Source organism: Heliangelus exortis, chromosome 13 (genome assembly GCF_036169615.1).
Source record: "Heliangelus exortis chromosome 13, bHelExo1.hap1, whole genome shotgun sequence".
In the NCBI taxonomy this organism is placed as follows: domain Eukaryota; kingdom Metazoa; phylum Chordata; class Aves; order Apodiformes; family Trochilidae; genus Heliangelus; species Heliangelus exortis.
In genome coordinates, this window is record NC_092434.1 from 13,568,356 (window position 1) to 13,593,409 (window position 25,054).

General features: G+C 38.2%; 1 protein-coding gene across 2 annotated transcripts in view; it reads right to left on the bottom strand.

Moving 5' to 3' along the window:
* Positions 1-1,975: 1,975 nt before the first annotated feature.
* The window catches only part of TOX3 (TOX high mobility group box family member 3), a 72,768-nt gene continuing 49,689 nt past the window's right edge, over positions 1,976-25,054 (bottom strand). Inside the window, exons 3-7 of one of the 2 annotated variants that reach the window (XM_071756904.1) lie at positions 22,953-23,204; positions 8,856-9,125; positions 7,364-7,591; positions 5,981-6,061; positions 1,976-3,849 (exon numbers count right to left, since the gene is read on the bottom strand). In XM_071756904.1, coding sequence (XP_071613005.1) covers positions 3,112-3,849; positions 5,981-6,061; positions 7,364-7,591; positions 8,856-9,125; positions 22,953-23,204 — 1,569 coding nt within the window. In that variant the 3' untranslated portion in view covers positions 1,976-3,111. Of the gene's footprint in view, positions 3,850-5,980; positions 6,062-7,363; positions 7,592-8,855; positions 9,126-22,952; positions 23,208-25,054 lie in introns of both variants that reach the window. The other variant, XM_071756903.1, reaches the window with a different exon arrangement.

A 25,054-nucleotide genomic window follows, 5' to 3' on the forward strand; every position in this document is an offset into this window, starting at 1 on the left:
AAACCTCCTTATGTTTTTCATCATGTGTCAACCTGGGTTAATGTGAAAGTAGACTGTGGTTAACTGGGGTGATAAAGCATCTGAAACCTTTGGAAAAGAAGGGAGCAGTTAAGTACTTGTAAATGATATGAAGGAAAACATTCTTTAAACTGAGCACAACACTGAGAGCATACGGATGCTGCATTTTTCCTGTATGAATTGCATATTAAGCAATTTAAATTAACAGTTTTATTTATGACCTATGATAGCGAAGTTATTCCCTTAGATTTAAGGAACACGAACACCAACTTGCACAGTCTGAAACACAAGATGTTCTGCAATATGCTATTGTGGGTAATGAAAAATATATAATTTTGTTGCAAGCAAGATGCTCCAGGTTTTCAAGATTCAGATTTTGATATTTAAAATCCACAGTCCTGCTCTGTGATTAATTCTTTTTAGCTACATTAATTAAAACTACTTTTCCTGGAATTGACCATCAGTAGTTCAGCAGCTCTTAATCAAATGTGATAAAATCCAGGATTTATGAAATCATTTAATGAGTGTAATAACACCTGCTTCTCGCTGCAAATAGTTGAAAACAGACTTCAGTTGTAATTAACTCTTATCACTAGTGACATTTTTCCAACGATACTTCATAGGTCTTCAAAATGACAATTACAGAACTAATACACAATTACTGTCACATGCAGTTTAGCAATTATTTCTGAAGACATTTGTCTAAAGGTTTCAAAATGACTATAAAATGGTTCCCTTTGTTATGTAACATTGCTTAAAAAGCAAGACAGGCACAAATTTCTCCCATCCAGCCTCTGCTCTGCCATTACCAATGCAGACAGCCTTCCTCAGGCTTGGAATAAACATCCTCCATCCAAGACATTATTAGATATCATACCAAGGCTATTATGAGCATGGGTAGCTGTCAACTAACACCTATTATGAAAAGCTTTAATCTATACATGATTTTTTTCTTCTCCAAGAAATCTATAAATTTATAATTAGAACCTCTTGCTGTTCAATATTTGTACATAATAAACAGAGTACCTGAAGGTGATGAAATATTGAAAGCTGAATTCATTATTAATAAATTCACACAGTATACTACCTCTTCCCACAAGTCTGGCCACAACTTTTTGGGGATCTATATCCCATTATTTTTGAGACGTGGCCTGAGCATGGTAGCCATGGACACCGCCTCAAACAGGATTAGGATTCCGCTCAGGTTTGACACTTGCTGTTTTTAATTTTCATTTTATCATAAGCAGTTTAAGATTGTTGCCAGTGGTAATTTGCAATTTTTATCAAGACCTCTTCATTATAGCTTCTGACAGGACAGATGCTGTAATTAATCATGCAAGACAACTGGGGATAGTGGTCAGGCTGCACTTGCAGCACAGCTATTGCAGGCAAAGAAGGGAAAGAAGGAAATAAAGGATTTCTCCTCCCTGTTAAGAGTCAAAAGAGATGAACAGCACTAATAACCTGACAACACATTGGATGTGAATGTTTCCAAATCCTCCCTGTGACATACCTGCTGCCCTCTCTATCACGTCCTATGAAGAAGTCAGACAACTGGAGATCATCAGCCTGAGTCAGAGTTTGGGAGTCATAGCTGGGAAGCCCATGGCAATGGCTGTGTTTACATCTGAAACTCAAAGACACAAAGGAAACCACACTTCGTGCTTATTTGCACCACTGAGCACTCCAGCTCAGAGCCAGATTTGCTCTCCAGTTCCTTCAAGTGCAACACAAGGTACTACAAATGCTTTGAATCTCCTACCACCTGCTTTCTCTCTCTAAACTTCAGCAAAGTTTAGGTGACAATTCCACAGCACATCTGTAGGGGTACAAGAGCTGACTGCACCCTTGGTTCTGATCAGAAAATAAAATTCCAGTTAGGTTCAATAATTTTTCCAATAAAATCTTTTCAGAAGGAAACATTTCTGATTTTTTATCAAAGACTTGTGCTCATCAATTTTACTGAAATGTGTTTATTCTATAGCAAGATAAAAGCATTTATTTTAGATAAGCAAAATACAAACAACTTAATAGCTGCTATCATAACTCATAAAAAAGTATAAAACAGCATAAAAACACAATAAGCAATGTAGCAATTAATAATTCATGTTACCAGTGTTTACATTAAAGCCTCATTTATGAAAACTTTACAACACATGATATGAAAACTTACAACTTTTAAAGAAAATATTTACATTGATTATTCAGTCGTGGAGTTCCATTTAAATATTCTACTGGTTCACAGCGTATTAAAAACTCTTGCATTTGTCATCTTAGCTTTCTGTAATAACAGTTCTATTTAAGTGCATTTCCCTTTTAAAAATACAGTGTATTAAATCTGAAACTCATCACTTCAACACAGAATATAATATTCACATTTGTTCTGTAACTGGAATTAACATAAGAGGGTAAATGTCAATATATATTTTCTTGCAAACTACGGTAGGTTTATTTGGAGAAATGAAGTGAAAGGTTAGGTCAAACATTTAAGTTCAGTTACTTGCATTTGTTTTTCTGAAGACAGGTAGGAGAAAAAAAAATTAAGAGCTTTGGCAAAAATCTGTGATTTACTCTATTTTTTCATGACAAAAAATGCCATCAACTAACTCATGTCATACAAGTATTATTGTATGAAATCCAATCATCATTTTACAGGTAGTTATAACTGTGCTTTAAGGGCTTCAACGAGTACATACTGCCTTCAAGTGCATTATTCATTTTTAGATAGAAAGAAGGGTTATATCATATATCTCTGAAAGGCCATTTTGCAGTCATAAGGTCCAGGTATTTATTAGGCCATTTGATTCACATATTGTAGGTAAAGCTTAAATAAATTAAAAAGGCATCACATGAAAAAGAGCACAGTTTCGTTTTTTTTTTTTATTTTAAACAAAATGATTTATAGTCAGCTAAAAGATGATACACAGCTACATTGTAGTTCTTTATTGCCTATCTAATAGACACTTTAGAGGATCATTTGATCTGTTATGCATCCCTGCATAACTACCATCAACAATTTACAGTTTTCAGCCAAATATGGTTTACCACTACCCCCTCCACCAACACAAAGCCATGTTGCAAGATCATTTATCTTCAGAAAATACTGACCTGTGACAATACTTGAGTCTGTGTCTGAGATTGTATTTGTGACTGGTGCTGCTGAGGTGCTGGTTGAGGGCTCCCAATGGCAGGGATGGGAGAAGTGATCTGCGAGGCTACTGGAGAATGCTGCTGAGGAGAAGGCTGTGACTGGTGCTGCATGTGCTGCATTTGCTGCTGCTGCATTTGCTGAAGCTGTATGTGCTGCAGTTGCTGTTGCATTTGCTGTTGGTTGATTTGCTGCTGAAGATGCTGCTGCTGCTGCAAATGTTGCTGCATGTGGTGCTGAAAATGCTGTTGCTGCATTTGTTGTTGTATTTGCTGATGCATTTGATGCTGATGTAGCTGCTGCTGTTGCATCTGCTGCATCTGCTGCTGCTGAAGCTGCTGTATCTGGTGCTGCTGGCTTTGCATGGAGGGACTTACTTGAGATGAAGATGGTGTTGCCACCATATTTGTTCCCATAGAGCTTATCAATGGAGCTGCAATGTTTGTTGGCATGTTTGATGCAATGGTAACAGAAGCTACAATCTGATTCATGGGCAGTCTCATGGTTAAGGGCTTGGGAGCAATTGCTCTGGGAAGGGACTGTTGAAGAGCTTGAGGAGATGCTGATACTGTTGTGTGTTGAGAAAGAGAAGTATTCAGGATAAGGGAGGAAGACAAATTTGTGGATGCCAACGTTTGCTGAACAGAACGAATTGTCTGGGCCTCAGCAGACTCTGCAGCAGCCTGTGTTTGGACAAGAAATTAAGTGTATTTTTAACAGAAAAAACATTGCTACTGTTTACACAGAAGTGAAAGTCACAGCTACTCTACAGACTTGTTTTGGTTTGTTTTCTATCTGGAAAGATCAGCCATCTTAAAAAGATCCTGATCCATTATATCACTTCCTCATCATAGAATGGTTCAGGTTGGAAGGGACCCTAAAGCTCATCCAGTTCCAGCCCCCTCCCACCAGCCCAGGTTCTTCATCAGCCTCTGTAATGGTAGTTCCAGTTCTTACTTAAACAAAAAACTAACTCATGCCCTTTCTCTACACCAGAAAGTCACAGATGTAATGTACATTGTGTGGCCGAAAGAGCAAAAAAGGGCCTAACACTTTATACATTTATGTGTTTTCAAAACAAAACCACTCTTCTTTGCGAGACAAATCTGAGCTGGTGCATCTCCCCCTGCACCACTTACCGTGGCATCAGAACTGTTTACAAAAAACAAACTTTCTCAAACAACTTTTTCGATTTGCTTTTTGTAACTTTTCACATCTGAGGCACCAAGACCTGGGTATCCACAGCAGGAAAAGTCAAAGGAACACTGTCAAAGGAACACCCGATGGAATACTCTGGAAGCTGCATCTCTGGGATGCCCTGCTTAGAGTGTCCCACCTAACTCCAGTTTCCTGGAGGTTTTTGAGGAGGTCCAAACTACAGTCCAAAGAGGCCTGTTGCAACAAATGAGGCATTTGTGTGCCTCTAAAGGCGTGCTTTTATTAGGTATATTTATACATACTGCATATGTTTAAATCAGGTATATTTAAGCACCACAGGTAGGATTTGTCTCCCATAGTTAACACATCTGCATTGTACTCAACATGTAGAATAAATGCCTAGAATTCCTAACGACAGCTAACAGAGGGAAAAACTCACTTTCAGCACAATTAACTGACAGGTTTTAGACATTTAGCTTATAAAGTGTCAAACTGTGCTGCACGAGTGTCTGTTCCATCCTACTCTCTGCAGCCACCTCGGATGAAAAACCTACAGCAAGTACGCCTTACATCTAAGAAGATGGGATGAATTCTGGACTCAGTGTATCATTTTCACTCAGAGCCTTCCCACAAGTTACTTGGCAGCACAGAGCTCAAGGATTTTGGGAGAAAATATGATTCCTGATGTTTTTGAAAAGAAAATTTAGGACTGACAAAATAAATTCCTCATTGTGGTACTGAAGGATTTGAGAATATTATCTAAGTTCCAGAGACAACAGAAAAATGCATCATCAACACAAGGAGAAAGTCTTCTACCTCTCAAGAAGGCATGTGTATAGTTTCTGCATTTATATTTAAGGTTAATTAAAATATACAGCACCTTTCTACACAATTTACTAATGCTCTACAGTTATCCATTCCAATAAGGATTCTCAGATCTTAATGAAATATAATTAGAGAAATAAACACTTGGATTAATTTTTACCCTGTTGTAAATGGCCATAACCATATTTCTATTTATGGTATTCAGATACAACAGGTCTGCAACCAGTGTAGTGCTGTCAGCTAATAAAGACAGTAAAGCTTTGTTTTCTTTACAAGCTTTATTTTAACTTGAGATCTGCTAAAATACTCCACGTGGCTCACTGCCAGGCAGTCCATTTGTAAGTGCTCTCCAAATTCAGAGCCACCACTCATTTTTTCCCTCTCACCTGCAAGAAATACTTAAGTTTTGTCATTAAAAACTGCCCTCCAGCTTCATGCTAAACAAGTCACTCTTTTGAGAGGTAGCTCCTGAGGAAAAACAAAGCTCTGCCAGTAACTTGTTAGTGTTAGTGTCAAAAGGTCACTGTACTTTTCATGACTGAGTTTTACTTTTGTAGTGAAGTGCATTATTTTCCTTCCGTAGATAAAGGAAGATGTACATTTCCAAAGTTACTGTTTAGTAATCACTATTATGCCCTAAAGGAGATGAATTTTTTTTTTTCAGAGACTAAACAGGGTTCAAGCAGCAGCACAATATCTAATAGAGCTGTCTTACAGAAATACTGAGATTTTACTTTTATTTTGTGTAACACATAACCATGCCCCCTCCATATTTGAACACCATTGCCAAAAAGCCAACCTGCATTACACTGAAGGCATTTTTAGGCTTACCTTAGAAACAAGGCTTGCTCTATAGGCAGCAAGTGCCTTTAGGTATTCTTTTTTGGCAGCTTCAGTTTTTCTTTTATATACCTATTAAGAGAGACCACAATTTCACCAACTTCAATTATTAAGACTTTTTTGCCAAAATGCTGAAAATCATGTGCAGAGAAAGAAACAACACAGACCAAAAACTTTAAAATACTCTTGATATATGTTTTTTCTTCTTCCCTGGAAGATCTAAATATTCTTGTGGGTGGACACAGACTTTCAGATCTACTCACTGGGCTCAAACACCATTTATACTGGTTTGTCATGAACAAAAACATCAGCCAACTGTTTGACAAGACTCCCTATGCACACTTTACCTTCCCAGGAAATTATATTTTAATGACTCTAAGTAAGAGGGATATTAGAACAGTAAGTATTTCAGAGGCTAAAAAGTATCTCAAGTAGTATAAAATAGCAAAAAATGCCTAGGTAATGTATTTTTATAACCATTTGAAGTACACATAAAAAAATATTTATACCTTTAGAAAAGGTGGTTCATAGAGCTTTGACAATTCAGTTTCCCAAAGCTAGTTTTGGAGAATCCCATTGAGTTCAATAAGAATAGTTAGACAAAAAGTGAATCTGTGTTTTTAAACATCAGTAAATCTAAAGTTCACCTGTAAAACATGTTCACCACCCTCTGCTCAATCAGACTACAAGTTTCTAAATGTATTTCACAAACAAGAGTCAAGCCCTCCATTGCAGCTTCCATCAGCTGCTACTGGAAGCTGCACAAAGTATCAACAGGATAATAATTTTTTTCCTTCTATTTCCTTACTTTTTTCATACTCCATGTGTAGGAGTTGCAAGTTTATAGAAAGAAAAAAAAACCCTCGAGGAAGAACAAAAATCATCATTCTGCAGCAACTTTGAGCTGGGGATAATATTTCATACACAACATTGTAATGAAGCAGAGGATTGGCTTCAAAGGTTGGAAATCAACATTCTTTGTAACAAATTCATAAGCTAGATCAAAGGAAAATAGTAAATGTGCTGTACCTTCCCCTTTCCTAACTTATGATTAATAGGAAACAAGAGCTTTGAAATCCGAGTCATCAGAAGATGGTCTTAACAGGACCTCAGGACAGTATCACCTGAGTTTTTAACAAACTGCCTTTTAAAATTTAAAAACAAATATAGCCATTTAATAGTAACTACTGATTCTTATGACAAAATGTTTTTTAAATGTTCAGCAATTTCTATGTAGAAATTATCTCTACAGAGTAAGATGTCTATCAGCAAGCAGAGTGGCCCACTTAGAGAACAGGTAGGAGGAATTTTTAGAAGGACTACACTTTTACTTTTTGTGAGACAAAAAGCAATTTTTTGTGGACGGATTTTTACCTGTTTTTGTTCTTCTCCTAAACTGTCCCACATAGATGCCACAATTTTTGAAACATCTCCAAATGTAGCGTTCGGGTTCTGCCCTTTAATTGCAGCTTGTGTATCCCTGAAGAAAAGGGCATATGCTGACACTGGCTTTTGTGGCTCATTGGGATCTTTCTTTTTCTTCTTCTTTGGAGTCTTGGGCTTCTTGCCAGAATCTGGGGCAGCTCTTTTTTCTCCAGTAGCCTAAGAAACAGTGGAAACAAAGGCAGTCAATATACGCACGAAATAACTCAGATTATTTCCCAAAAATTATTGGCAGTAGGGATTAATACTGGATAATGCTACCAAGTAGGGAACGTTTTGGAGAGTCCTGTTGTGCCAGTCCTTCTCCTATGAAATTGTATTTAGTCTCAGCTTAATCTCAACAGATCTACTGGAACTAAATGCATCAATAGCTACTACTCAGTTTCAGCATGGTTTTCAGAGTCAAGCATACAAGCTTGACCTGAAAAAGTACACACCAATGCTAAATTCTATTTTAAAAAATTAAGATTTAATCTATATTTTTAATAGACAATCTACATTCTGCCATTAAGATGTAATTTCAGCAGTAGAGACTCAAAAGACAAGAGCTTGGAGGCATTTTCCAATGCCCAGCCTTATGATCTCAACTTAGCCACGGGTCAGGAGTTTAAAAGCCCCACCCTTGGGGCAAAGCACAACAGCAGCTCTGCAATTTCTATTCACCTGCAGTGAACTCCCACCACCTCCACCACCCACCTCCTCTGCTCTTGGTGCAGGGCCAGGAGCTGCACAGTAGCACTGGGGGATGGCATCTGCCCCAGCTCACTGGGATGGGGAACACCCAGAGCAGCACGTGCTGGATTACAGGGAACTCTGGTTCCTGTGTGGTCCCTATGTCCTCCTCCTCTACTTTTGAACTATGCACAGATCACTGCAGCAAAGGGATAAAGTGGCTCTAAATATACAGCTGTGCTAGGCATTTTGCTTTGGTGTTTTGAGGATCCTGTAGAATGATCTTTAAAGATGGCCAGTGCCCATTAACTTAATGACAAAACCTTTCAGGGAACAGTACAAATTACTCCCTTTTAATATACTCGTATAGTAACATTTGTGCTTTATTTTCTTGTCAAAATTTTCCTTTCATAACAGATTTATTTAAAGCAAAAAGTAAATTAACTAAACTTTCAGGTAGAAGAAAGCTTGTTTTATTTCTATCTAAATGCATTTATGTTTTATATCACTCCAGAGAATGCCCAAATGACAAAACCATCCGAAATTGAAGAATGAAGAGATTCACCAGATTTCTAAAATCTGAAATAAATTATTAATATATGCAACCAAACACACACACACTTATAACTCCTTCCATCCATTTGTACAGTCTATTTGACCACAGAGCAGCTGAGATGATACTGCCACATCCCTGGAAATACAGCACACAGCCACGTCAAGCTCACTCCCTACAGCACAGGGAATAACTCACTCTGTTTGTTTCATCTGCATCTTCCTCATTTATTGAGCTGGATGGGGAAGGAGTGGCTGATTTACTCGCAGGAGGAGAGGGTGAAGTGTGAGGCAAATTAGTGCTGCCCAAATTCAGCCCCAGCTGTGCACTCAGCTGAGACTGGTTAATGGTGGTGAGCTGTGAGGGAGGCATCATTCCCGAATGGGCAGCATCAGTCATCTGGACAATAGATCTCATAATCAGAGAGGGATCCTGGCGATACTGGGAAACCTGTGTGTGACTCTGATCCTAAAAGAGATTGAAACATCATTTAGTCATTCCCCGTGACCACAGAGCATTACCAGGCAGAGTTATTTTCACAGGCTTACAGAGCTAACGTGGTTATCTTGCAGTTTGTTTCATTTCTTTCCAACGGAACAAATTCATTTTCTAATAGATTAAATACAGCAACAGTTGCCCCAGACTTCCCTTCCCTGCACGTGTGGGGACTTTGTTGTGAAAGTAAAAAATGCATTTCCCCATTTCCAAACATTTCTTCTCTTGACGTGTTGTGAAATACCCAAAGAAACACCAGGAAAGGGCTAACAGATGATACAGGGAAAACATTGCAATTGAGAAGACACGAACTGCTGTCAAATGCAGAAAGTAACCAAAACCAGGGTAAGGGTATAAAGAAAAGCATCTCCCTTAACTGAGATTCAGTTTGCTTAGCTGTAAGCAGTAACAGTAGTAAGTATAAAACAACCCTATCTGAGTGAGATTTTCAAGTTGTTTTAAACAAAGAATATTTCCTTGCCAGGTCTAGAGTGCAGACACTGCAGGACACTGGAGAACCACTCAAGTAACCCTAATCCTAAAAATCCCTGTCTACAAGTACCACACAAAACTATGTATTTTTGTCTTTAATCCAGAAATGAAACACATTTGGAACTAGCAAGTTAAGTACCATCAGAGATTTTATTTTTCTCATACTGATTGTCTCAAACTCAAGTGCTAGCATGGTGTTGTTACTACAATTTCCTGAGGGCACAAACTCTGTCTTCTTCTGCATCTGCACACTTCTCACATCCCTAAATAAAAAGTGAGATGCTGAATCAATTGTAAAATCAACTGAAATCTGCCTATGAACAACCCAGTTTTGGGTTTTTGTTTTTTAATTTTTAACCACATATGCATCAATACACAATGAAAGAACATTTAAATAGAAAAGTTTTTAAAAAGTTATTTAGAGAATAAGTAGCTCATAAATTGATTTGGCATCCTGATTAATCTATAATCATTGTTCAAACAGACAGAAATGGGAGAAATAAATCAGATTTTTGAAAACTCTTTCATTATTAATAACCTACATTGCAATTAGTAGCAGATGCAATCCTTAATGAAATTACACAGAACAAAACAGCAATGCAGGGAGCCCAGTGTAAAATGCACTGGACTTCCACAGTTGGAGTCTGACTTTCTCAGTGCTCTCAGTTATTAAGTGTACCCAAAAATCTATCAGCACAGAGGTGAGTTTAGTCCGAGTGACAGAGGCAGTGGTTCTATGCTCCTAAAAACCTCCTAAAAATGCAGCCATAGACAGGTTAGAGAAGATGCACACCCTGCCTTGTCCATCTTATCTACCAGTGCTGCAATACTTCGCTATAGCAATAAATCATAAGAACTCTGAATTTGGCATTAATGTGTCTTTCTGCTGAAGCCTAGACAGAAAAAAAGGAACCCTATATAGCATAAAAATACATGTAGTGTTGTTCTAGATCCAGTGCAGATGAAAAGAGCCCACAAGCTCATGATCCAGATCCTACACAATAGGTCTTGCCCTCATTTTCCCCATGCCCTCCAAGCCACTGCCAGCTTGGCTGATCATCCATACAGTACCACACTGCTTCTCCTAATTCTTAAATTCTTTTAATATTTTCAGTAACGTTCCTTAGAGATGAATGTATGTGCCAAAAGCAGAGCACTTGATATAGAAAGATCAAAACATCAGACTTATTGGCTGAAATACCCATTTGCTTCAGGGCACCTTGTTGTAAAAATTGACTCCTGCTAACTATGGGGTTATTTGCACTGTGACATGTATCAGCAGTGGCAGCTGGAAGTCATTCAAAGTCTGTTGTAAAAGGATATCACTTGCTGCATATTACTCCATTCATTTTAGTTTACAAACATTGCTTCATTGCGTGAGGAAAAACTGTTGGCCAAGCAAAGGTGGAGATCATCAGAGTGGCCTTCTCTCATAGAAATTAACTTTCTTCATTATTTTGCAGGCAGCACTTTCCTGGCTGTGTTCTTCAGCTAAAAGCTGGTTTTTATTCTCTGTTTATTGTTACACAACACAGGCCTTCCTGGCCTTTCACATCAAGGCAACAAAATGCAATGACATGGGTTACAAATGATTTACTCCAAGTCTTGTCATTTTGGTTGCATCTATGATTTTATTGAGACTAAATTCTCTTGACTTGTGCTGACCCAGAATCTAATTTTATGCACAAGCCCATGAATTCTTAACTGTCCCTTCCTTTGACACTCTTTGATGCTTGTGTGCTATTTTACATCCACTTATTTAATTCCAGTTTTTCTTTTCTGTATCTTTTTAGATTTTGTTTTAAATCTTAAAAATTTCACTAAAAGCTAGAAGTGGTACAATATTTTGTAACTAGCTATCTAGCACAAAAAGGGTAAGATAAGTTATTTAAAGAAAAACATTTTGTATCATCTCCAATCTCTATCATTTACATCATATGTAGATACCATAACAAGAAACAATATATTTTCTGCACTTAAATTCAAAGTTATATGACTAATCAATATTAAAAAAATAGCACACGGAAAGGATAGGAATTCTAATTTTTACTTTGTGGTACAGTCTTGTGGACTTCAACAACCTATGGTACTTACGGAAGAGCTTTCAGACAAGGGAGTATAAACAATTTTTATCTATACACAGTAGATTAGCAAGTTGGAAGAAGGTGGAGGAGTAAGTCAATAGCAACATGGAAGTCTACACCATTTATATATAGCTCCTGAGCAAGCAAAATCTTTTAAGGAGAAACCTATAATCAAGAAAATAAAATTCCAACAATTATCTCAACTTTATTTTTCCCTTATACTACAACAACTGAAACAAAAGGATCAGTAGCTTGTCATCATGCACAAAAAGTTTATCAAATTAAAATCATCTTATATCAGGAGCATGCATAGAAATACAAGTGCATGAAAGCACCCACAAGACATCCTAATAACCTTACTGCACAGAAACTGAAACGTGCAAAGGCTCAGGTATTCAAAATAGTCCACTGAGAATACTGTGAAATTTTTAGAGACTATCACAAGCTCTTTTACATAAACTTAAGCAGAGGTAGAAGTGGCACACAAGTATTATTTATGAGCATTCACGATTTTTCGTAACATGCAAAAGTGACAGATTAGTTCTGACAACATTCATGAACTTCTCAAGCAGACAGAATCAAGTTTTGATTGAATCTGATCTGCTTCACAGTCTTGGATTGAAGACAGACAAAACTTGGGGATTTTAACACAAGTCAGGCAAAACTCAGCCACTGGTTTACTCAGCATGACAATCAAACAAGGACATAATGTGGGAAATGGAGAAGCACAGAGAAATAACTTGTGTGACTCCCCTGCAAACTGAAGTGGCACTGCCTCAGATCTCTCTCTTCTTATCCTACACCAGTGCTACAAAAAGCCTCAGGTAGAGAGACATTTACTGAGGGGGATGGCAGCCACCTCTCTGCTCTCTTTGATTGTACACATGGATGACAAAAGCAAAACATGGTCCAAAATGTTTGCCCCTTCTCTTAACAACTTTATGGTGACTGTATCTGGGCACACTGGTTCCCTGTCACCAGCCTCTTGCACAGACATTCAGCACTCCATGCATAGGAGGCCTCATGAAAGAAACCATAAGGATATATCATCCATCAAACTCTCTGACTCAACTCTTCTAATCTATTTAGACAGTCATGCCAAAGAAACCATAGTTAGTCAGATTGCCAGAGGACACATCTCACAGCATATGCCAAATATATAACTTACTTTGATTTGCAAAAGTGTAAGATCCCAAAAACTGATAAAAGATCAATTCCTCAACAGCTATTGGAAAGCAAACAACAGAGTAATGAGACTTAAAAAAAAAAAAATGTGTGAACTCCCATGCTATAATTTATAGAGTACCATCAAAGGTGGTTTTCAACAATAACTGTACCTGAGCCAGCCAAAACAAACCGTACCACTGAGTACTAAGAGAAAAAGTAATAAAAGATAGCTCATTCTTCTGTTACAAACTTAATTAGCATCCAGTAGTTAATACAGCTAATGTTTTCTTGTGACAGATTGACAAATGCATCCAGTCATTACATTGAGAGATGCCCTCATTTCCCCTTGCCTGCAGTTTGAAAACATACAGTAGTTTTATCCTGGATTTCTAGCAATAGGATTTTAATCTCTAGGAATATTTGATGTGATTTTTAAAAACCTAGCTAGGAAATTACTTTTTAGACTTTGACAAAATAAATGTATACAGCCTTCAATCATTGCAATAGGCAACACCTTCAGTAAGACTCTTTCTACCTAGGCCAGGATTGAGCCCATGAAGGTGCCTATAGGGAGGTGAAGGGCTGGGATATGACCCTATCCTGCAGAAGCTTTTTTTGTTATTAGGAAAGCCAGAAATCTGCCAAAAAATCATGATGCAAAATCCAACATTTATGGTTATGCTCACAATTCCCTGGTTTCAGGAGTTGACTTAAAACCTTATATATTCTATTGCCTTAGGAATTTGTCACTGTCAATGTAAGATAATCTGATGTAATATTTTAGAGGATATACTTAAGATGAAGCAAATGCACTGCAATGTAAAGAGTGAAATCCTCAGTTGTCCCTGTCTGTAAATTACTCCTTTTACTTTTGGGCAAGTCAGCATATCTCTAAAAAATCCTCAATACTCTCTTTCTCCACAAGCAAACTACAGATAAAATAATCCATTAATCTAAATTTTCACAAGATTGGAATTCACTGCCAATCAAAACTAACTGAACTAACCGGATGCTTTTCTCTGTCAGAGATTAAATCCTTATTTTATAGAATACAAAACAGTTGTGCTTGCTATTGCCACCACTGAAGAAGTATCCTTCCTGCCCCCCTCCTCAGACACTGCCACCAGTAATGGATCTGTCAAACTGCAGTTATCAGGAGATCCACTGCAAGCAGCAGCTTCTTTTCTCTGCAATGAGAAAACTCCATTGTTTTGCTTCATGTCTCTGCAGAAAAGTAAACCTTACCTAGTTTAATTCCCATAAAGGCTATAACAAACAGTACACACTGGCTCAGAAAAAATATATCTTTGCAGATGTGTCCAAAAGATTGCTTTTTCTTATATTTAATGGGGAACCTCCAGTGCTCCAGCTTGCACCCGTTGTCCCCTTGTCCTATAATTGGACATCAGTGAGAAGAGCCCAGCTCCATCCTTCTGATACTCAGCCTTTAGATATTTATAAACATTAATGGGGTTGCCCCCCAGCCCCATTAAAGCTGAAGAGTCCCAGCTCCCTCAGCCTTTCCTCAGAAGGGAGATGTTCCAATCCCTTCATCCTCTTGATCTCCCTGGGCTGGACTATCTCCAGCAGCTCCCTGTCCTTCTTGAGCCAGAACTGGACACAATATTCCAGATGCAAAACAGAGGGGCAGACCAGAGCCTCTCTTGACCTCCTAGCCACCCTCCTTCTAATGCACCCCAGGATGCCACTGGCCTTCTTGGCCCCAAAGGCACATTGCTGGCTCATGGTCATCCTTCTGTCCACCAGGACCCCCAGGTCACTTTCCTCTACACTGCTCTTTTCCAACCCAGGTGGTTCTGGAAAGGGACAGAGCCAATGAGCCAGACTGATATTGCTCCCAGGACTGGGTACCCCTCCAGCACTGCTCTGTGCCCTCCGTGGGTCCAGCTCATTCACAGCACTCTCACCTATCTTCAACAAAACTCTGTGTTAACTGGTGAGGAAATACTAAAAACTCACAGCTAGGCCAAAATCACACAACTACCAAACTCATAGATTATTTTTCTCTGAAATCCTTGTAATTCTTACTCAAGATTCCCCACCACCCTAGCACGAGGCTTTTGCTGCCTGGGAACTTTGTCCCTACCCCCTTCCTTTGCTGTAAAACCCCATCTGAGAGGTGACCCAGTCGGTTCCTCAAGCAGTCCCCAGAGTGAGCTGCCAGGAAAAGCTGTTTGGTTGCTTTGGTTGTTCATTGATTCCTTGAGTCCACCATAACCTTGCTCCAGTCCTCCACCCATCCACAGAGCCTGCAACTGAGGCTTTAGCAGCACCCAATTAACATCTTCTTTATAATTTAATTCTTACACCATTTCACGGAGGAATTTAAAACCAGATTCTCCACTAACTTCTACCATACTTTCAAGCATATTGAATCACACTCCTTTTGGACAAGGTACCCAACAGCATGATCACAATACATGTGTGATTCAGATCACAGATCTGGGCTCTGCTCTGATGAGTCTGTTGCCATGATGAGCTTCTTCCCAAATTAGCAGAACAAGCTTCGGCTTGTTGTGTGCAAACAGCAATGGCACAGTGCAAACAAACCCTGCAGAGTTAAAATTAAGTCCCAGAATGTCAGATAAATGCTGTTAGAGCTCTTCTGTTACAACTTCTGCAACATCAGGTTCTTCAGCTACCAAATCAAAGCCAGACTTCAGAAGTCCTTATGTGTAAGCAAGGTTGGGAGAGACTGGAAGGAAGAATGACAACTCCTGAACTACCAAAGGCACAAAAAATGTGGAAGGAATTGGAAGAGGTGACACAGACTTGGGGGTGAAGTAGCATTTGTTTGTTTAAAAATTGCTACACATGTTGAGGGCTATGTTCTGGAGGGGTTTATTTTTTATTTTGGGTCTTTGGGTTTTCTTTGTTTGTTTGTTGCTGTTTCTTTAAAGCCAATCAGAAAATCAGAAAATTATTTGTAGTCAACCAGAGCCAACCACCTGGCAAAACAGAATAACTTAAAACTCCACAGACTTAGTATTTTTTTAGACAACCTAAAGTGGAAGCTGAGTACTGGATAAGCTCTCCAAGGGAAAACACAGGTGGTACCAGCAGAGAATACCAGTCTTTTCACAGGAAGTTTTCAAATAACCCAAGAATGGGTGTAGCTGGTCCCAAGAAATGGGACAACACATCCAGATCAGCTGCAGCACCTGCCTCATTTGGCTGGCTTAAGAAAGCAGCACCTGATTTTAGAGTTTAAACTCAGGAGGTAGAATATATTAAAGCTGTGGCCCAGGCTCAGTGCCCAGCTGGTGGTGTGGATGGTGCCCACAGTCACATCCATCCACATTCCTTTTGGGTTCAGTTCTTAGGAATATCACAGATTCAGCTTCCACTTCAGTTCCTGACAGCTTTCCCAGTAGGGTAGAGCATTTTCCACCTATTCAAATGGCACCTTACAATATTTTCTGGAGCTGATGGATCTCAATTTAGGCATTATTAATCTGAAATTGTGACAGTCTTTTTTCCCCAGACTGTTCTGCCAGTGTTATGTTTCTCTTCTTTTGTATGGAAATGCCTCATGTATTCTGAGAGGTAATAACCTACTCACACTACTTTTTTTTATTTTTCATTTTTTTTTTAGCACCAGCAGTACCTGCTATTCCAACACGTGCCTTGAACAACTACTGCCACTGTCTTTCCTATGGACAGGTTCACTCTTGCAGTTACTGGGAGCTGCCTGGTTTTGAAAAGAACCCCAGAATATGTTCCCTTCTCCAACCACAACAGCTCATTAACAGATGGCCCATTGTGTCTGCATTGATGAGAATGGAGGGAAGAGCACATCTCAGAAAAGAGACTATATTATCCACACTGAATATTACAATGTCACTGAGGACATAAAAATCTACATACTATTGAAACCCTATTATTCAGTGTATCATTAGGCTAGTACTATCTTTATACCATATTAAAGCTGTAGCTTGTAGCTTCTCTGCAGAAGCAACTGCTGCCTGTTGCCTCCAGGGGGTTCAGCCTGTTGTCCCCAAGGCCCCAGGGGCTGTGCATACAATGCTCTGTGAAAGGTAACTAAAGAATGCACAACTTTGTCATTAGACACAAAACATTAAGCTATACACCGATTAAAAAAAAAAAAAAAAAAAAAAAAAAAAAGACTCTGTAAAGGCTTGAACATTCATCAGCAAAGCACAAAGCTCAGGTCTGCAGGCAGAAACCAGATTGTCCCATGGCTGAGCTGACAGTGGGCACCCCAACTACAAAATCCCAACTGAGTCCTGAAAGTCCAATTTGACAAAATGTCTGTCCCCATTTGAAAGGTCCTTTCTATGGCCAAATCACTGATCGGAGCCACCAGAGCACTTTTTAATTTAAGATTATGAGATGAATTTTTCCTGGTACCTGGGTAATTTTCTTTTCTTATTAAAAGCAGTAGTGATAACAGCTACCTCTTCTGTCCAACACAAACCAGACAAACACTGGGTTTCTAATCCACCATGGTAATCAAAGCAAAAGTAAAAATAAGAAAAAACTCTGAAGATAAAATCTTTCTAGTAAGAAAGATGCTGTTCCTATAAATGTATAATTAAAGTCTTCTGGAATTAGTTGTATGTTTTGTATTAAGATGACAGTAAACATGTACATAACAATAACAAGGGCTTGTTTTAATAGAGCATTCCAGGCGTTAAACACATTAATGACCCATGAAATAACTGTTTCATCTGCAACACATTAAACAATGTTGTTATAACATTGTATTAATTGAAAACCTACTCCATTCTCTGTAGATAGGAGATTACAGACTGGATATTAAAGAAAGATTTACAAACAAGTTTCTTTCTGAAGGAAAACCAAGCATAAAAATTAGAGGCATACGGTTTGGAGAGCAGTGAAATAACTGGGTCTTGCCAATTTTGAAGCAACATTTTAGCTTTTATCTTTGCAATCTTCTCTTAATCCATCCATTGAAAGTTAATTAGTAATTTGGGAATTTAAATTACTAAAAAAGATGTAGACCTTTAAGTAAGAGGCACCACTGTTTTGAAACATTAATAATATTTGATGAATGCAGCCTTTAATAAGCTCAAATTTGCAACTCAGCTCTTTAAAGCCATATCACTGAGCTGTTTATTTTAAAAGTCTCTTCTTGAAATAAAAGCAATAGTCACCATCAGCCTTTGACTTGAGCACAGTCCCACTCCTAAGTAGTAGTGTAATTAAAGATGAGCACATTCCACTAAGAATTACCCTTATCTATGCAGAATCCTGAATGCACTGACAGCATTGCAACAATTATAAAACATAAACCAGTTCAAATCTTCATCAAATAGGGAACATATTTCTCTAGCAGCATAAGTAATATGGGGAGCAATATACGGAAAATTATCAGTCTGTTTTTGTAACATCTGTACTTTTTTTGAATAAAAGAGAAAAAAAAAACAGACTGAAAAGAGACAATTATTTTACTGTCTGTTTCTTAGATATCAGAATGAGAATTCTGAAATTCATCAAAGCTAACCTTCTGTTATGTACAACAGGCTAAGCTGAAAAGAATGTTAACAAGTTCAATTTTCATTCAATCAGCACTACTGCTCTCTGAAATGTTTCATTGCAGGAAAGAAATAAAAATAATCTATATGGTAATTATGAGGATGAATCCCCCAGTAACTTTCAGCTACATGAAAGGTCAGTTCTATTCAAGATATTTTATCAGTCCCCTGCACATACTCCTGTCCTGTCATTTTAAATCTGAACAGCATTTTATTTTCCCATTTACAGCTACCTGCAGAATTAAGTACTTAAGCCAAATAAGAAAAAAAAAAAAAAAAGAAAAAAAAAAAAAAAAAGAAATGTTGAATGCTGGCAAAGGCTATAATAGCATGGAGATAAATCGTTCAGCTGCTCTCTCTCAAGCCTCTGGGGCTGCAGATTTTTCTTCTCCTGGTGCACTGTGGGTATTCAAAACTTGTTCAACATGATTTCATTTCATTTCAGGCACTGCCTGAGAAAACTAAATTACAGAATCAATCATACAGAAGGTCAGAGTGAGACTTCATTACAAGTATTGCATGCTTGCATGAATATCTTTCATTTATGACTGACCCAATATGTCACAATAGCTGTCTAGTAAAAATAATCCACTTTCTGAAATTGATGTACTACTGATGTCAATGCTACTCAGCAGGCTGGGCAGATTATAGAGAGGTGTTAAAAAAAGGAACCCTCAGGAGCACAAGTTGTAGTTTTATAGAACTGCCACAGTTTGCAGATTAAAATAATTTTTCTACGGTCAGCTCAACAAAAAACAGCATTAATATAAATTCTTTGGGGCTGATTTCCACTTATTTATATTCAGGTATTTATTAGGATAATATTTGCATCATGTAAATCCCTGTGTTCTTTGAAGTCAAAGGTACACCACCAGCACTCCATTTTCCAGTGACTCATTTTTGAGCACCATGATTTTATTTGCATAGTATTAAAATATGAAAGTCAATCAAACTTCCTTTATTTTGTCTCCTCTTTTTTGTTGCTGTTGTCTCCTTTTAAGTGCAGAAAAATGCTGTTAAGTAAGATAAATGTGCTTTGTTTGTTGCCAGTAATAAATAATGAAGGTAATGAGCATCGTGACAAATTGTCACTCTTTCAATAGTATCATCAGCGTGCCTGGCTCCAGCTCCTGTGCAGCAGGAAAAACCCTACCTTTTTCTTAATAGTCTAAATAATTGGTACCTCATCAATATGATCTTTTAATAATTGCTCATTTTTTCTGACAGTAAGTCTCTTTCCTGTGCCATGAATATAATACTATATAACAATACATTAATATTTTTAATAATACATTAATATATTATATTAATATTTAAAAAGGTAATGTTCTTTTTCTTCCTGTGTGGAAATGTGTGAGATACCTGCAGAAGTATTACAGGGTAGCTAGCCAGCTCCATGCCCTAAGGGAGACATAGGAGAACCTTGACATAACCTATTTTTAACCATGCCTCTGGCGACTCTGCATTCAAGTTTATAGGTGAACATGTCAGGTAGTACATAGAAAAAAGCCAAAAACACACAGTATTAATCATAATTCTGTCCAAGCCCATTTTATTTTTTCAACATTTGTGATTTAAAATCTCATGACATTTCTTCAAGGTGAAACTCTTCTACCAGAGTTTTCAGCAGGGTAGGAATACATTTATCTAAATTAAATATTGCTTACAGTAAAGCTCTCAAATGCTTCACAAGATAACCAATAAACTCAGTGCAGTTCATATTAAAATAATTTAAGTTTGCATTCAGCTAAAGCAGCTTTGGTGATTAGCAATATACCATTAATGCAGCCTTTAAATAAGAGCATCCTGGTATTGCTGGCTAAGAACATTGTTCTGTAACTGTATCCGAACATCATAATTATTTTACAATCCCATCTTTAGTTCTTTCAGATACAGTAAATTCAATTGACCATGAAATGAAATTTCGTAGTCAAAATGCCTCCTTTACATTTTTTTTTATTGCTGCAATAAAGTTTTTATAGCTTCAAGGCAAGGTAATTCATGAAATGTCTAATTTAAAGATGAATTCTAATATTATTAATAAATATTTACCAGTTTAATAAAGTGCACATTTTCCACATTAAATATGATATAATGTTTTCATTTTCTATTTTTGAAATACAGATTAACTGCTGGAAAATTTGCGTACTAAAGAGACTTATGTGAGTTCAGGGTAAACCTATGCTAGAACCCTCTCCATTTTTTTCAACTTCCTGAAGCTACCCAGCATTTAGGAACAAAAAAGATTACTGACTAAAACCCAATGGCTGGGGTCACTCTATCTCACAGGAGAAAACAAATCAAACAGTTGTGGTGAAGTTTCTGATTCATGACCCTCCCCGTGTGGCTCCTCTGCATCAAATCATGCAATTCCTCATCAATTTTCTGCAGCAAAATTCCACACAAGTTCCACACCCACAGCTTGAAAGTGGCAGTCACCCTAGAAAACACCTCTGGACTACTGGGATAAGAAAGCATGAGCCCTGGATATTCTCTTTGATATATACAGGAGCAAATTCTTTAAACTGAGGCCAGTTTAAACTACACAATGAATTCCTACATTTAAAAAAAAATTAAAAATTTAAAAGAAAAATTAAAGTTTCTTAACCAGTGGGGGAAGAAGTGAGAGAAGAGATACCTATACAAGAGGGCTCTTCTGGTTATAACTGTTAAGGTGGTAGCATTTACTCCTGTAAGAATCAGTGAAAGAATGCAAAATTAGAAAGCAAAGCTGGGTAAGCTGACAAATCACTTGGTAACACTGAGGGGATACTCATTCATGTCACACAGGACTGATACAGCCCATGATAATTATTACATATTCCTGAGCATGTTTTTTGGGATTCAGTGTGCATGCACCCATTGCTTCAGTTTTCAGGCAGAACATTCCTAAGTCACCCAACATATCCAGTGCCTACAAAAGCCCATGCAAAATGGGATCTGGAAAGAATTACCATATCCTGAATTCTGTACCTCCTCAGTAGTGAGCAGTTTGCACTTAATTCCATATCAGTGCAAGCCACTCTTTATGACCCCAAAGAAAATAGTAACATTTGCAATGAAGCCAGCAGCCTGCACAAGAGGAATAACTGCCACATCTTGATTTGTAAATCTTTAATTTTCACTTGCCAGACTAATAAAAAAGAAAAATATTTACATGAAATCAGAGCGTGGCAACACAATGACCTTTATTACAGTCTAGCAGTAAATCTGTATTTTCACTGCACTAAGTTTAGCAAAAGGTCCTATATGAAAGAACTAATCAGAAAAAAATACGGTTGATGTAAAATATCTTTTCAAGCTAAACATTCATGCTGACTTCAATATGCAATACAGTAAACCATGGGGTTTAAAATGCTAAGTATGATAAACTGACTCACAGCTGTGTCTCAGCACTGAGAGCATGAATGTTGCTGCACAAAAAGAAACCTAAGCAGGGAGATTTCCCCAAAGCCAAAAGGAAAAAACGCCAGAAAAAAGTGGAAACTGCCCCATATACCCTCGCACACATATGATGGATATAGATACTGGAGAAGATATCACACAGCCTTGGGGCTGATTGTTCTAACAGGAACAAGCACTGGAATTAGCCCAGAAGTCCCCAGCACTCAGCCCTTCCCCAGGCCTGGACCATCCCCTTCCCATCCCAGAGGGCTCGGAATCAGCCCAGGACTGGAGAAGGTGCCCAACCTGACACAGTCTCTGTGGCCAACAAGAGCACTGGACAGAACAAAGTCTTCTTACCATCCTGCATTTCTGAGTATGGTCACTGTAATACATCCCTATCTTTTTTATTATGATTGAAAAAAAAAAAATACCATTTTTAAAGGCTTAGCCCACGTGACATACAGAATATAGGGAACTAAATGTTTTTTACTGTTGGCATACTGTTTCTGGCTCCCCTTCTGAGCCACTCTCAATACTGTACTTTTGAAATATCCTGGTGGCTGTCAGATGTGCATCCTGTATCAAATACCTGAAATACAAACAAGCAATTCCTTCTAAACACTGCACTTCACCCTGGCCAGCACAATGTTCTTTCAACTCTTGGTGCCAGTGTCAACTGTATTGCACATTTTTGAATTTTAGCAGAACTTGGGATGCACACGATGCCAGTGGATATGGGCTTCCAAGCCCATTCTCAAAATTAAAATTCTGCTTATAAAGCCTGACTACTTATCCACAAGAGATCTGTTCATACCCAGTATAGCATGGCACTGTACATTAACAACGATGGTTATCTTCCTGAATTTACCAATATTAAACCCTTAACCATTTGCCAACTGCCTCAGGGAACTGGATAATAGCATCTCATTGTTTGCTGTGGAACTCTGACAACACTTGTCATCAGTCACATAATGCAGAGCACTGGCAAATGCTTGGTCAGGCTACAACATCAAGAAATCATACAGATCTTCTGAGAGGTCAATTAAAAAATGATAGATGGCACAAATCTACATTGCTATGCTTTGACAGACAATATTAGGCAATGGAAACACACAAAAAACTGGACCTACCATATGCAATCCATTGCTGTGGATGATGCCATCTTGCTCTACAAGATTTCGCGATATTGTTATAGAGGGAAGATCCAAGCTCTGGGGGGGAAACTGAGGTGTGAATTCAGTTCCTTGTGCAGGCAGCTGCTCCCCAAGGCCCTGGAAGGGCAGCAGTAGATCTGCCATCCCCAGTGCAGGGTCAGACTCGGGTGGAGGGGTAATGGGTGGGATTTCAAACTCCTCGTCCCCAAGGCTTGGCGTGTGGAACGTCTGCTGGAAAAGGACAGGACAAGGCAAAGCACGTTAGGGCACAACCGGTGGCAGCACCCACCTCCAGACCCATGGTCCAGATTTCATTATTCTGTTCCCAAATGAAAACCCCATACACAACAAAACTTTTTTAAGGTTTGTATACTGAAGAGGTTTGTGGCTCGTTCTGATTAAGGATTTAAGTCTCATTATCATATGGCTTTAATGGAGTATCAGTATTAACAGTTTTTTAATGTGCCCTTAATTAGCAACATCTGTCTTTGTTGTTAGGCTGAATATCAGCTACATTGGATTTGGCTGTATAACAAATTGCCACTTTATTGATATGTTAGTAAAACAGAACAAATGCTTTCAAACCACTTTCAAAACAGTGACAATTTTGTAGCTCACACAGAGTATTAATTCAGTACTGACCAATTCACATCTCTTGTTTGCTTTTTAGCCACTACTAAACACGAAATATTATGGTTCTGGTCCTAATTCCTTTTCCATCCCAAAAGTAAAGAGAGCACTTTTAAAATGGGTAATATGGAGATGCAGATAAAAGGGTGAGGGCGATTACAGCAGCTTCCAGTGCTTCCTGAACCAACGCAGCTTTGTTTCAACAGTAAGTTTGTTATGAACTAAACACCTGTTCAGATGCCTTGAGCAAAACATTTACTGCCAGTTATCTTCAGGGCCTGTGCATGTTTTTACATGTGCATGTGTCTCTCAAAGACAAACTCTATTCAAGTAGAGATTGTATCTGACTTCAGCATCTCTGACTTGTATTTGGGAAACAAATGAGCTATGCTTATTCAAATTTCTTGTGAGTTAAATGAACTTTTATATATTATTTCAGGTCCACTGCTAGTTAATAATAGAAATTCAGTGCTTGAAATTAGGCCATTTTAACTGTATCCAAACCAGGACTGTCTTGATCAAACTGGGCAGTTGGCAATCCTAAAACAGGAGCTCATGTCTTGCTCTGGACACGCAAGGCTGCTCTGGGATTTGTTTGTTTGCATTAGTTCAGGAATAGAGTTGGAGGGGGGAGGGAATTATTTTATGTATTATTTACGTTGTTTGAAAGAGTGACTTAATGCCAGTTAATTTAAAAACTGTATGTTCAGTGAAAGATCTCATTAACTGCTGCAAATTGTCATCCTTCAAACTGTTAATGATGATATAACTTAATAACCACTTGAGAGAAGATGGAAACTGAAACACAAGAAAAACCTTTGCTTGCATATAGAACCTGTCAGCTGTCATTATTGGGCTCACACCAGAAATGATGAGGTCCCAGGCTGCAGTACAGTCAGAGTCTGCTGAGACTCTGCCCATCTCACTCGCTCTGTGAGACTGTAACTTAATTCTGAATGTGAAAGCTGGGCCTGGATTAGAGAGAGGTTTGACTTCCCTGCTGCTCTGTTACAAAAGGTGTGAATTTTCTTTCCTGTGGACCCCTTAGTTCACAAACACAAAGGATGGATTGGCCAGAAGAAGTGGTTGGCTAATGAACATAACCCTATGGCTGTATTTGCAGTTATTTTGGCACTAATGTGGTCTAGTAACAGATGCAACTGTAATTTGTGACTCATTTGCTACCCCATTACTGCTTAATGAAATCTAACATATCACATTAACAATACGGATAAACACTCATTCTTGATATGTGGCATTTGGCTGTTTTCATTACCACTGTAATTAACACTTGAAATATTATTTCAATAAATATTTAAGGTGCTTTAAAATAGGTCGTAGTAATCATGACACAGAGACAGAAAACATAAAGCAAACATGTGGCTTCTAAGCCTCAATGTGCTCTAGGACTACATTCTTAAGGCATGATTTACAGGAATAAAATGGGC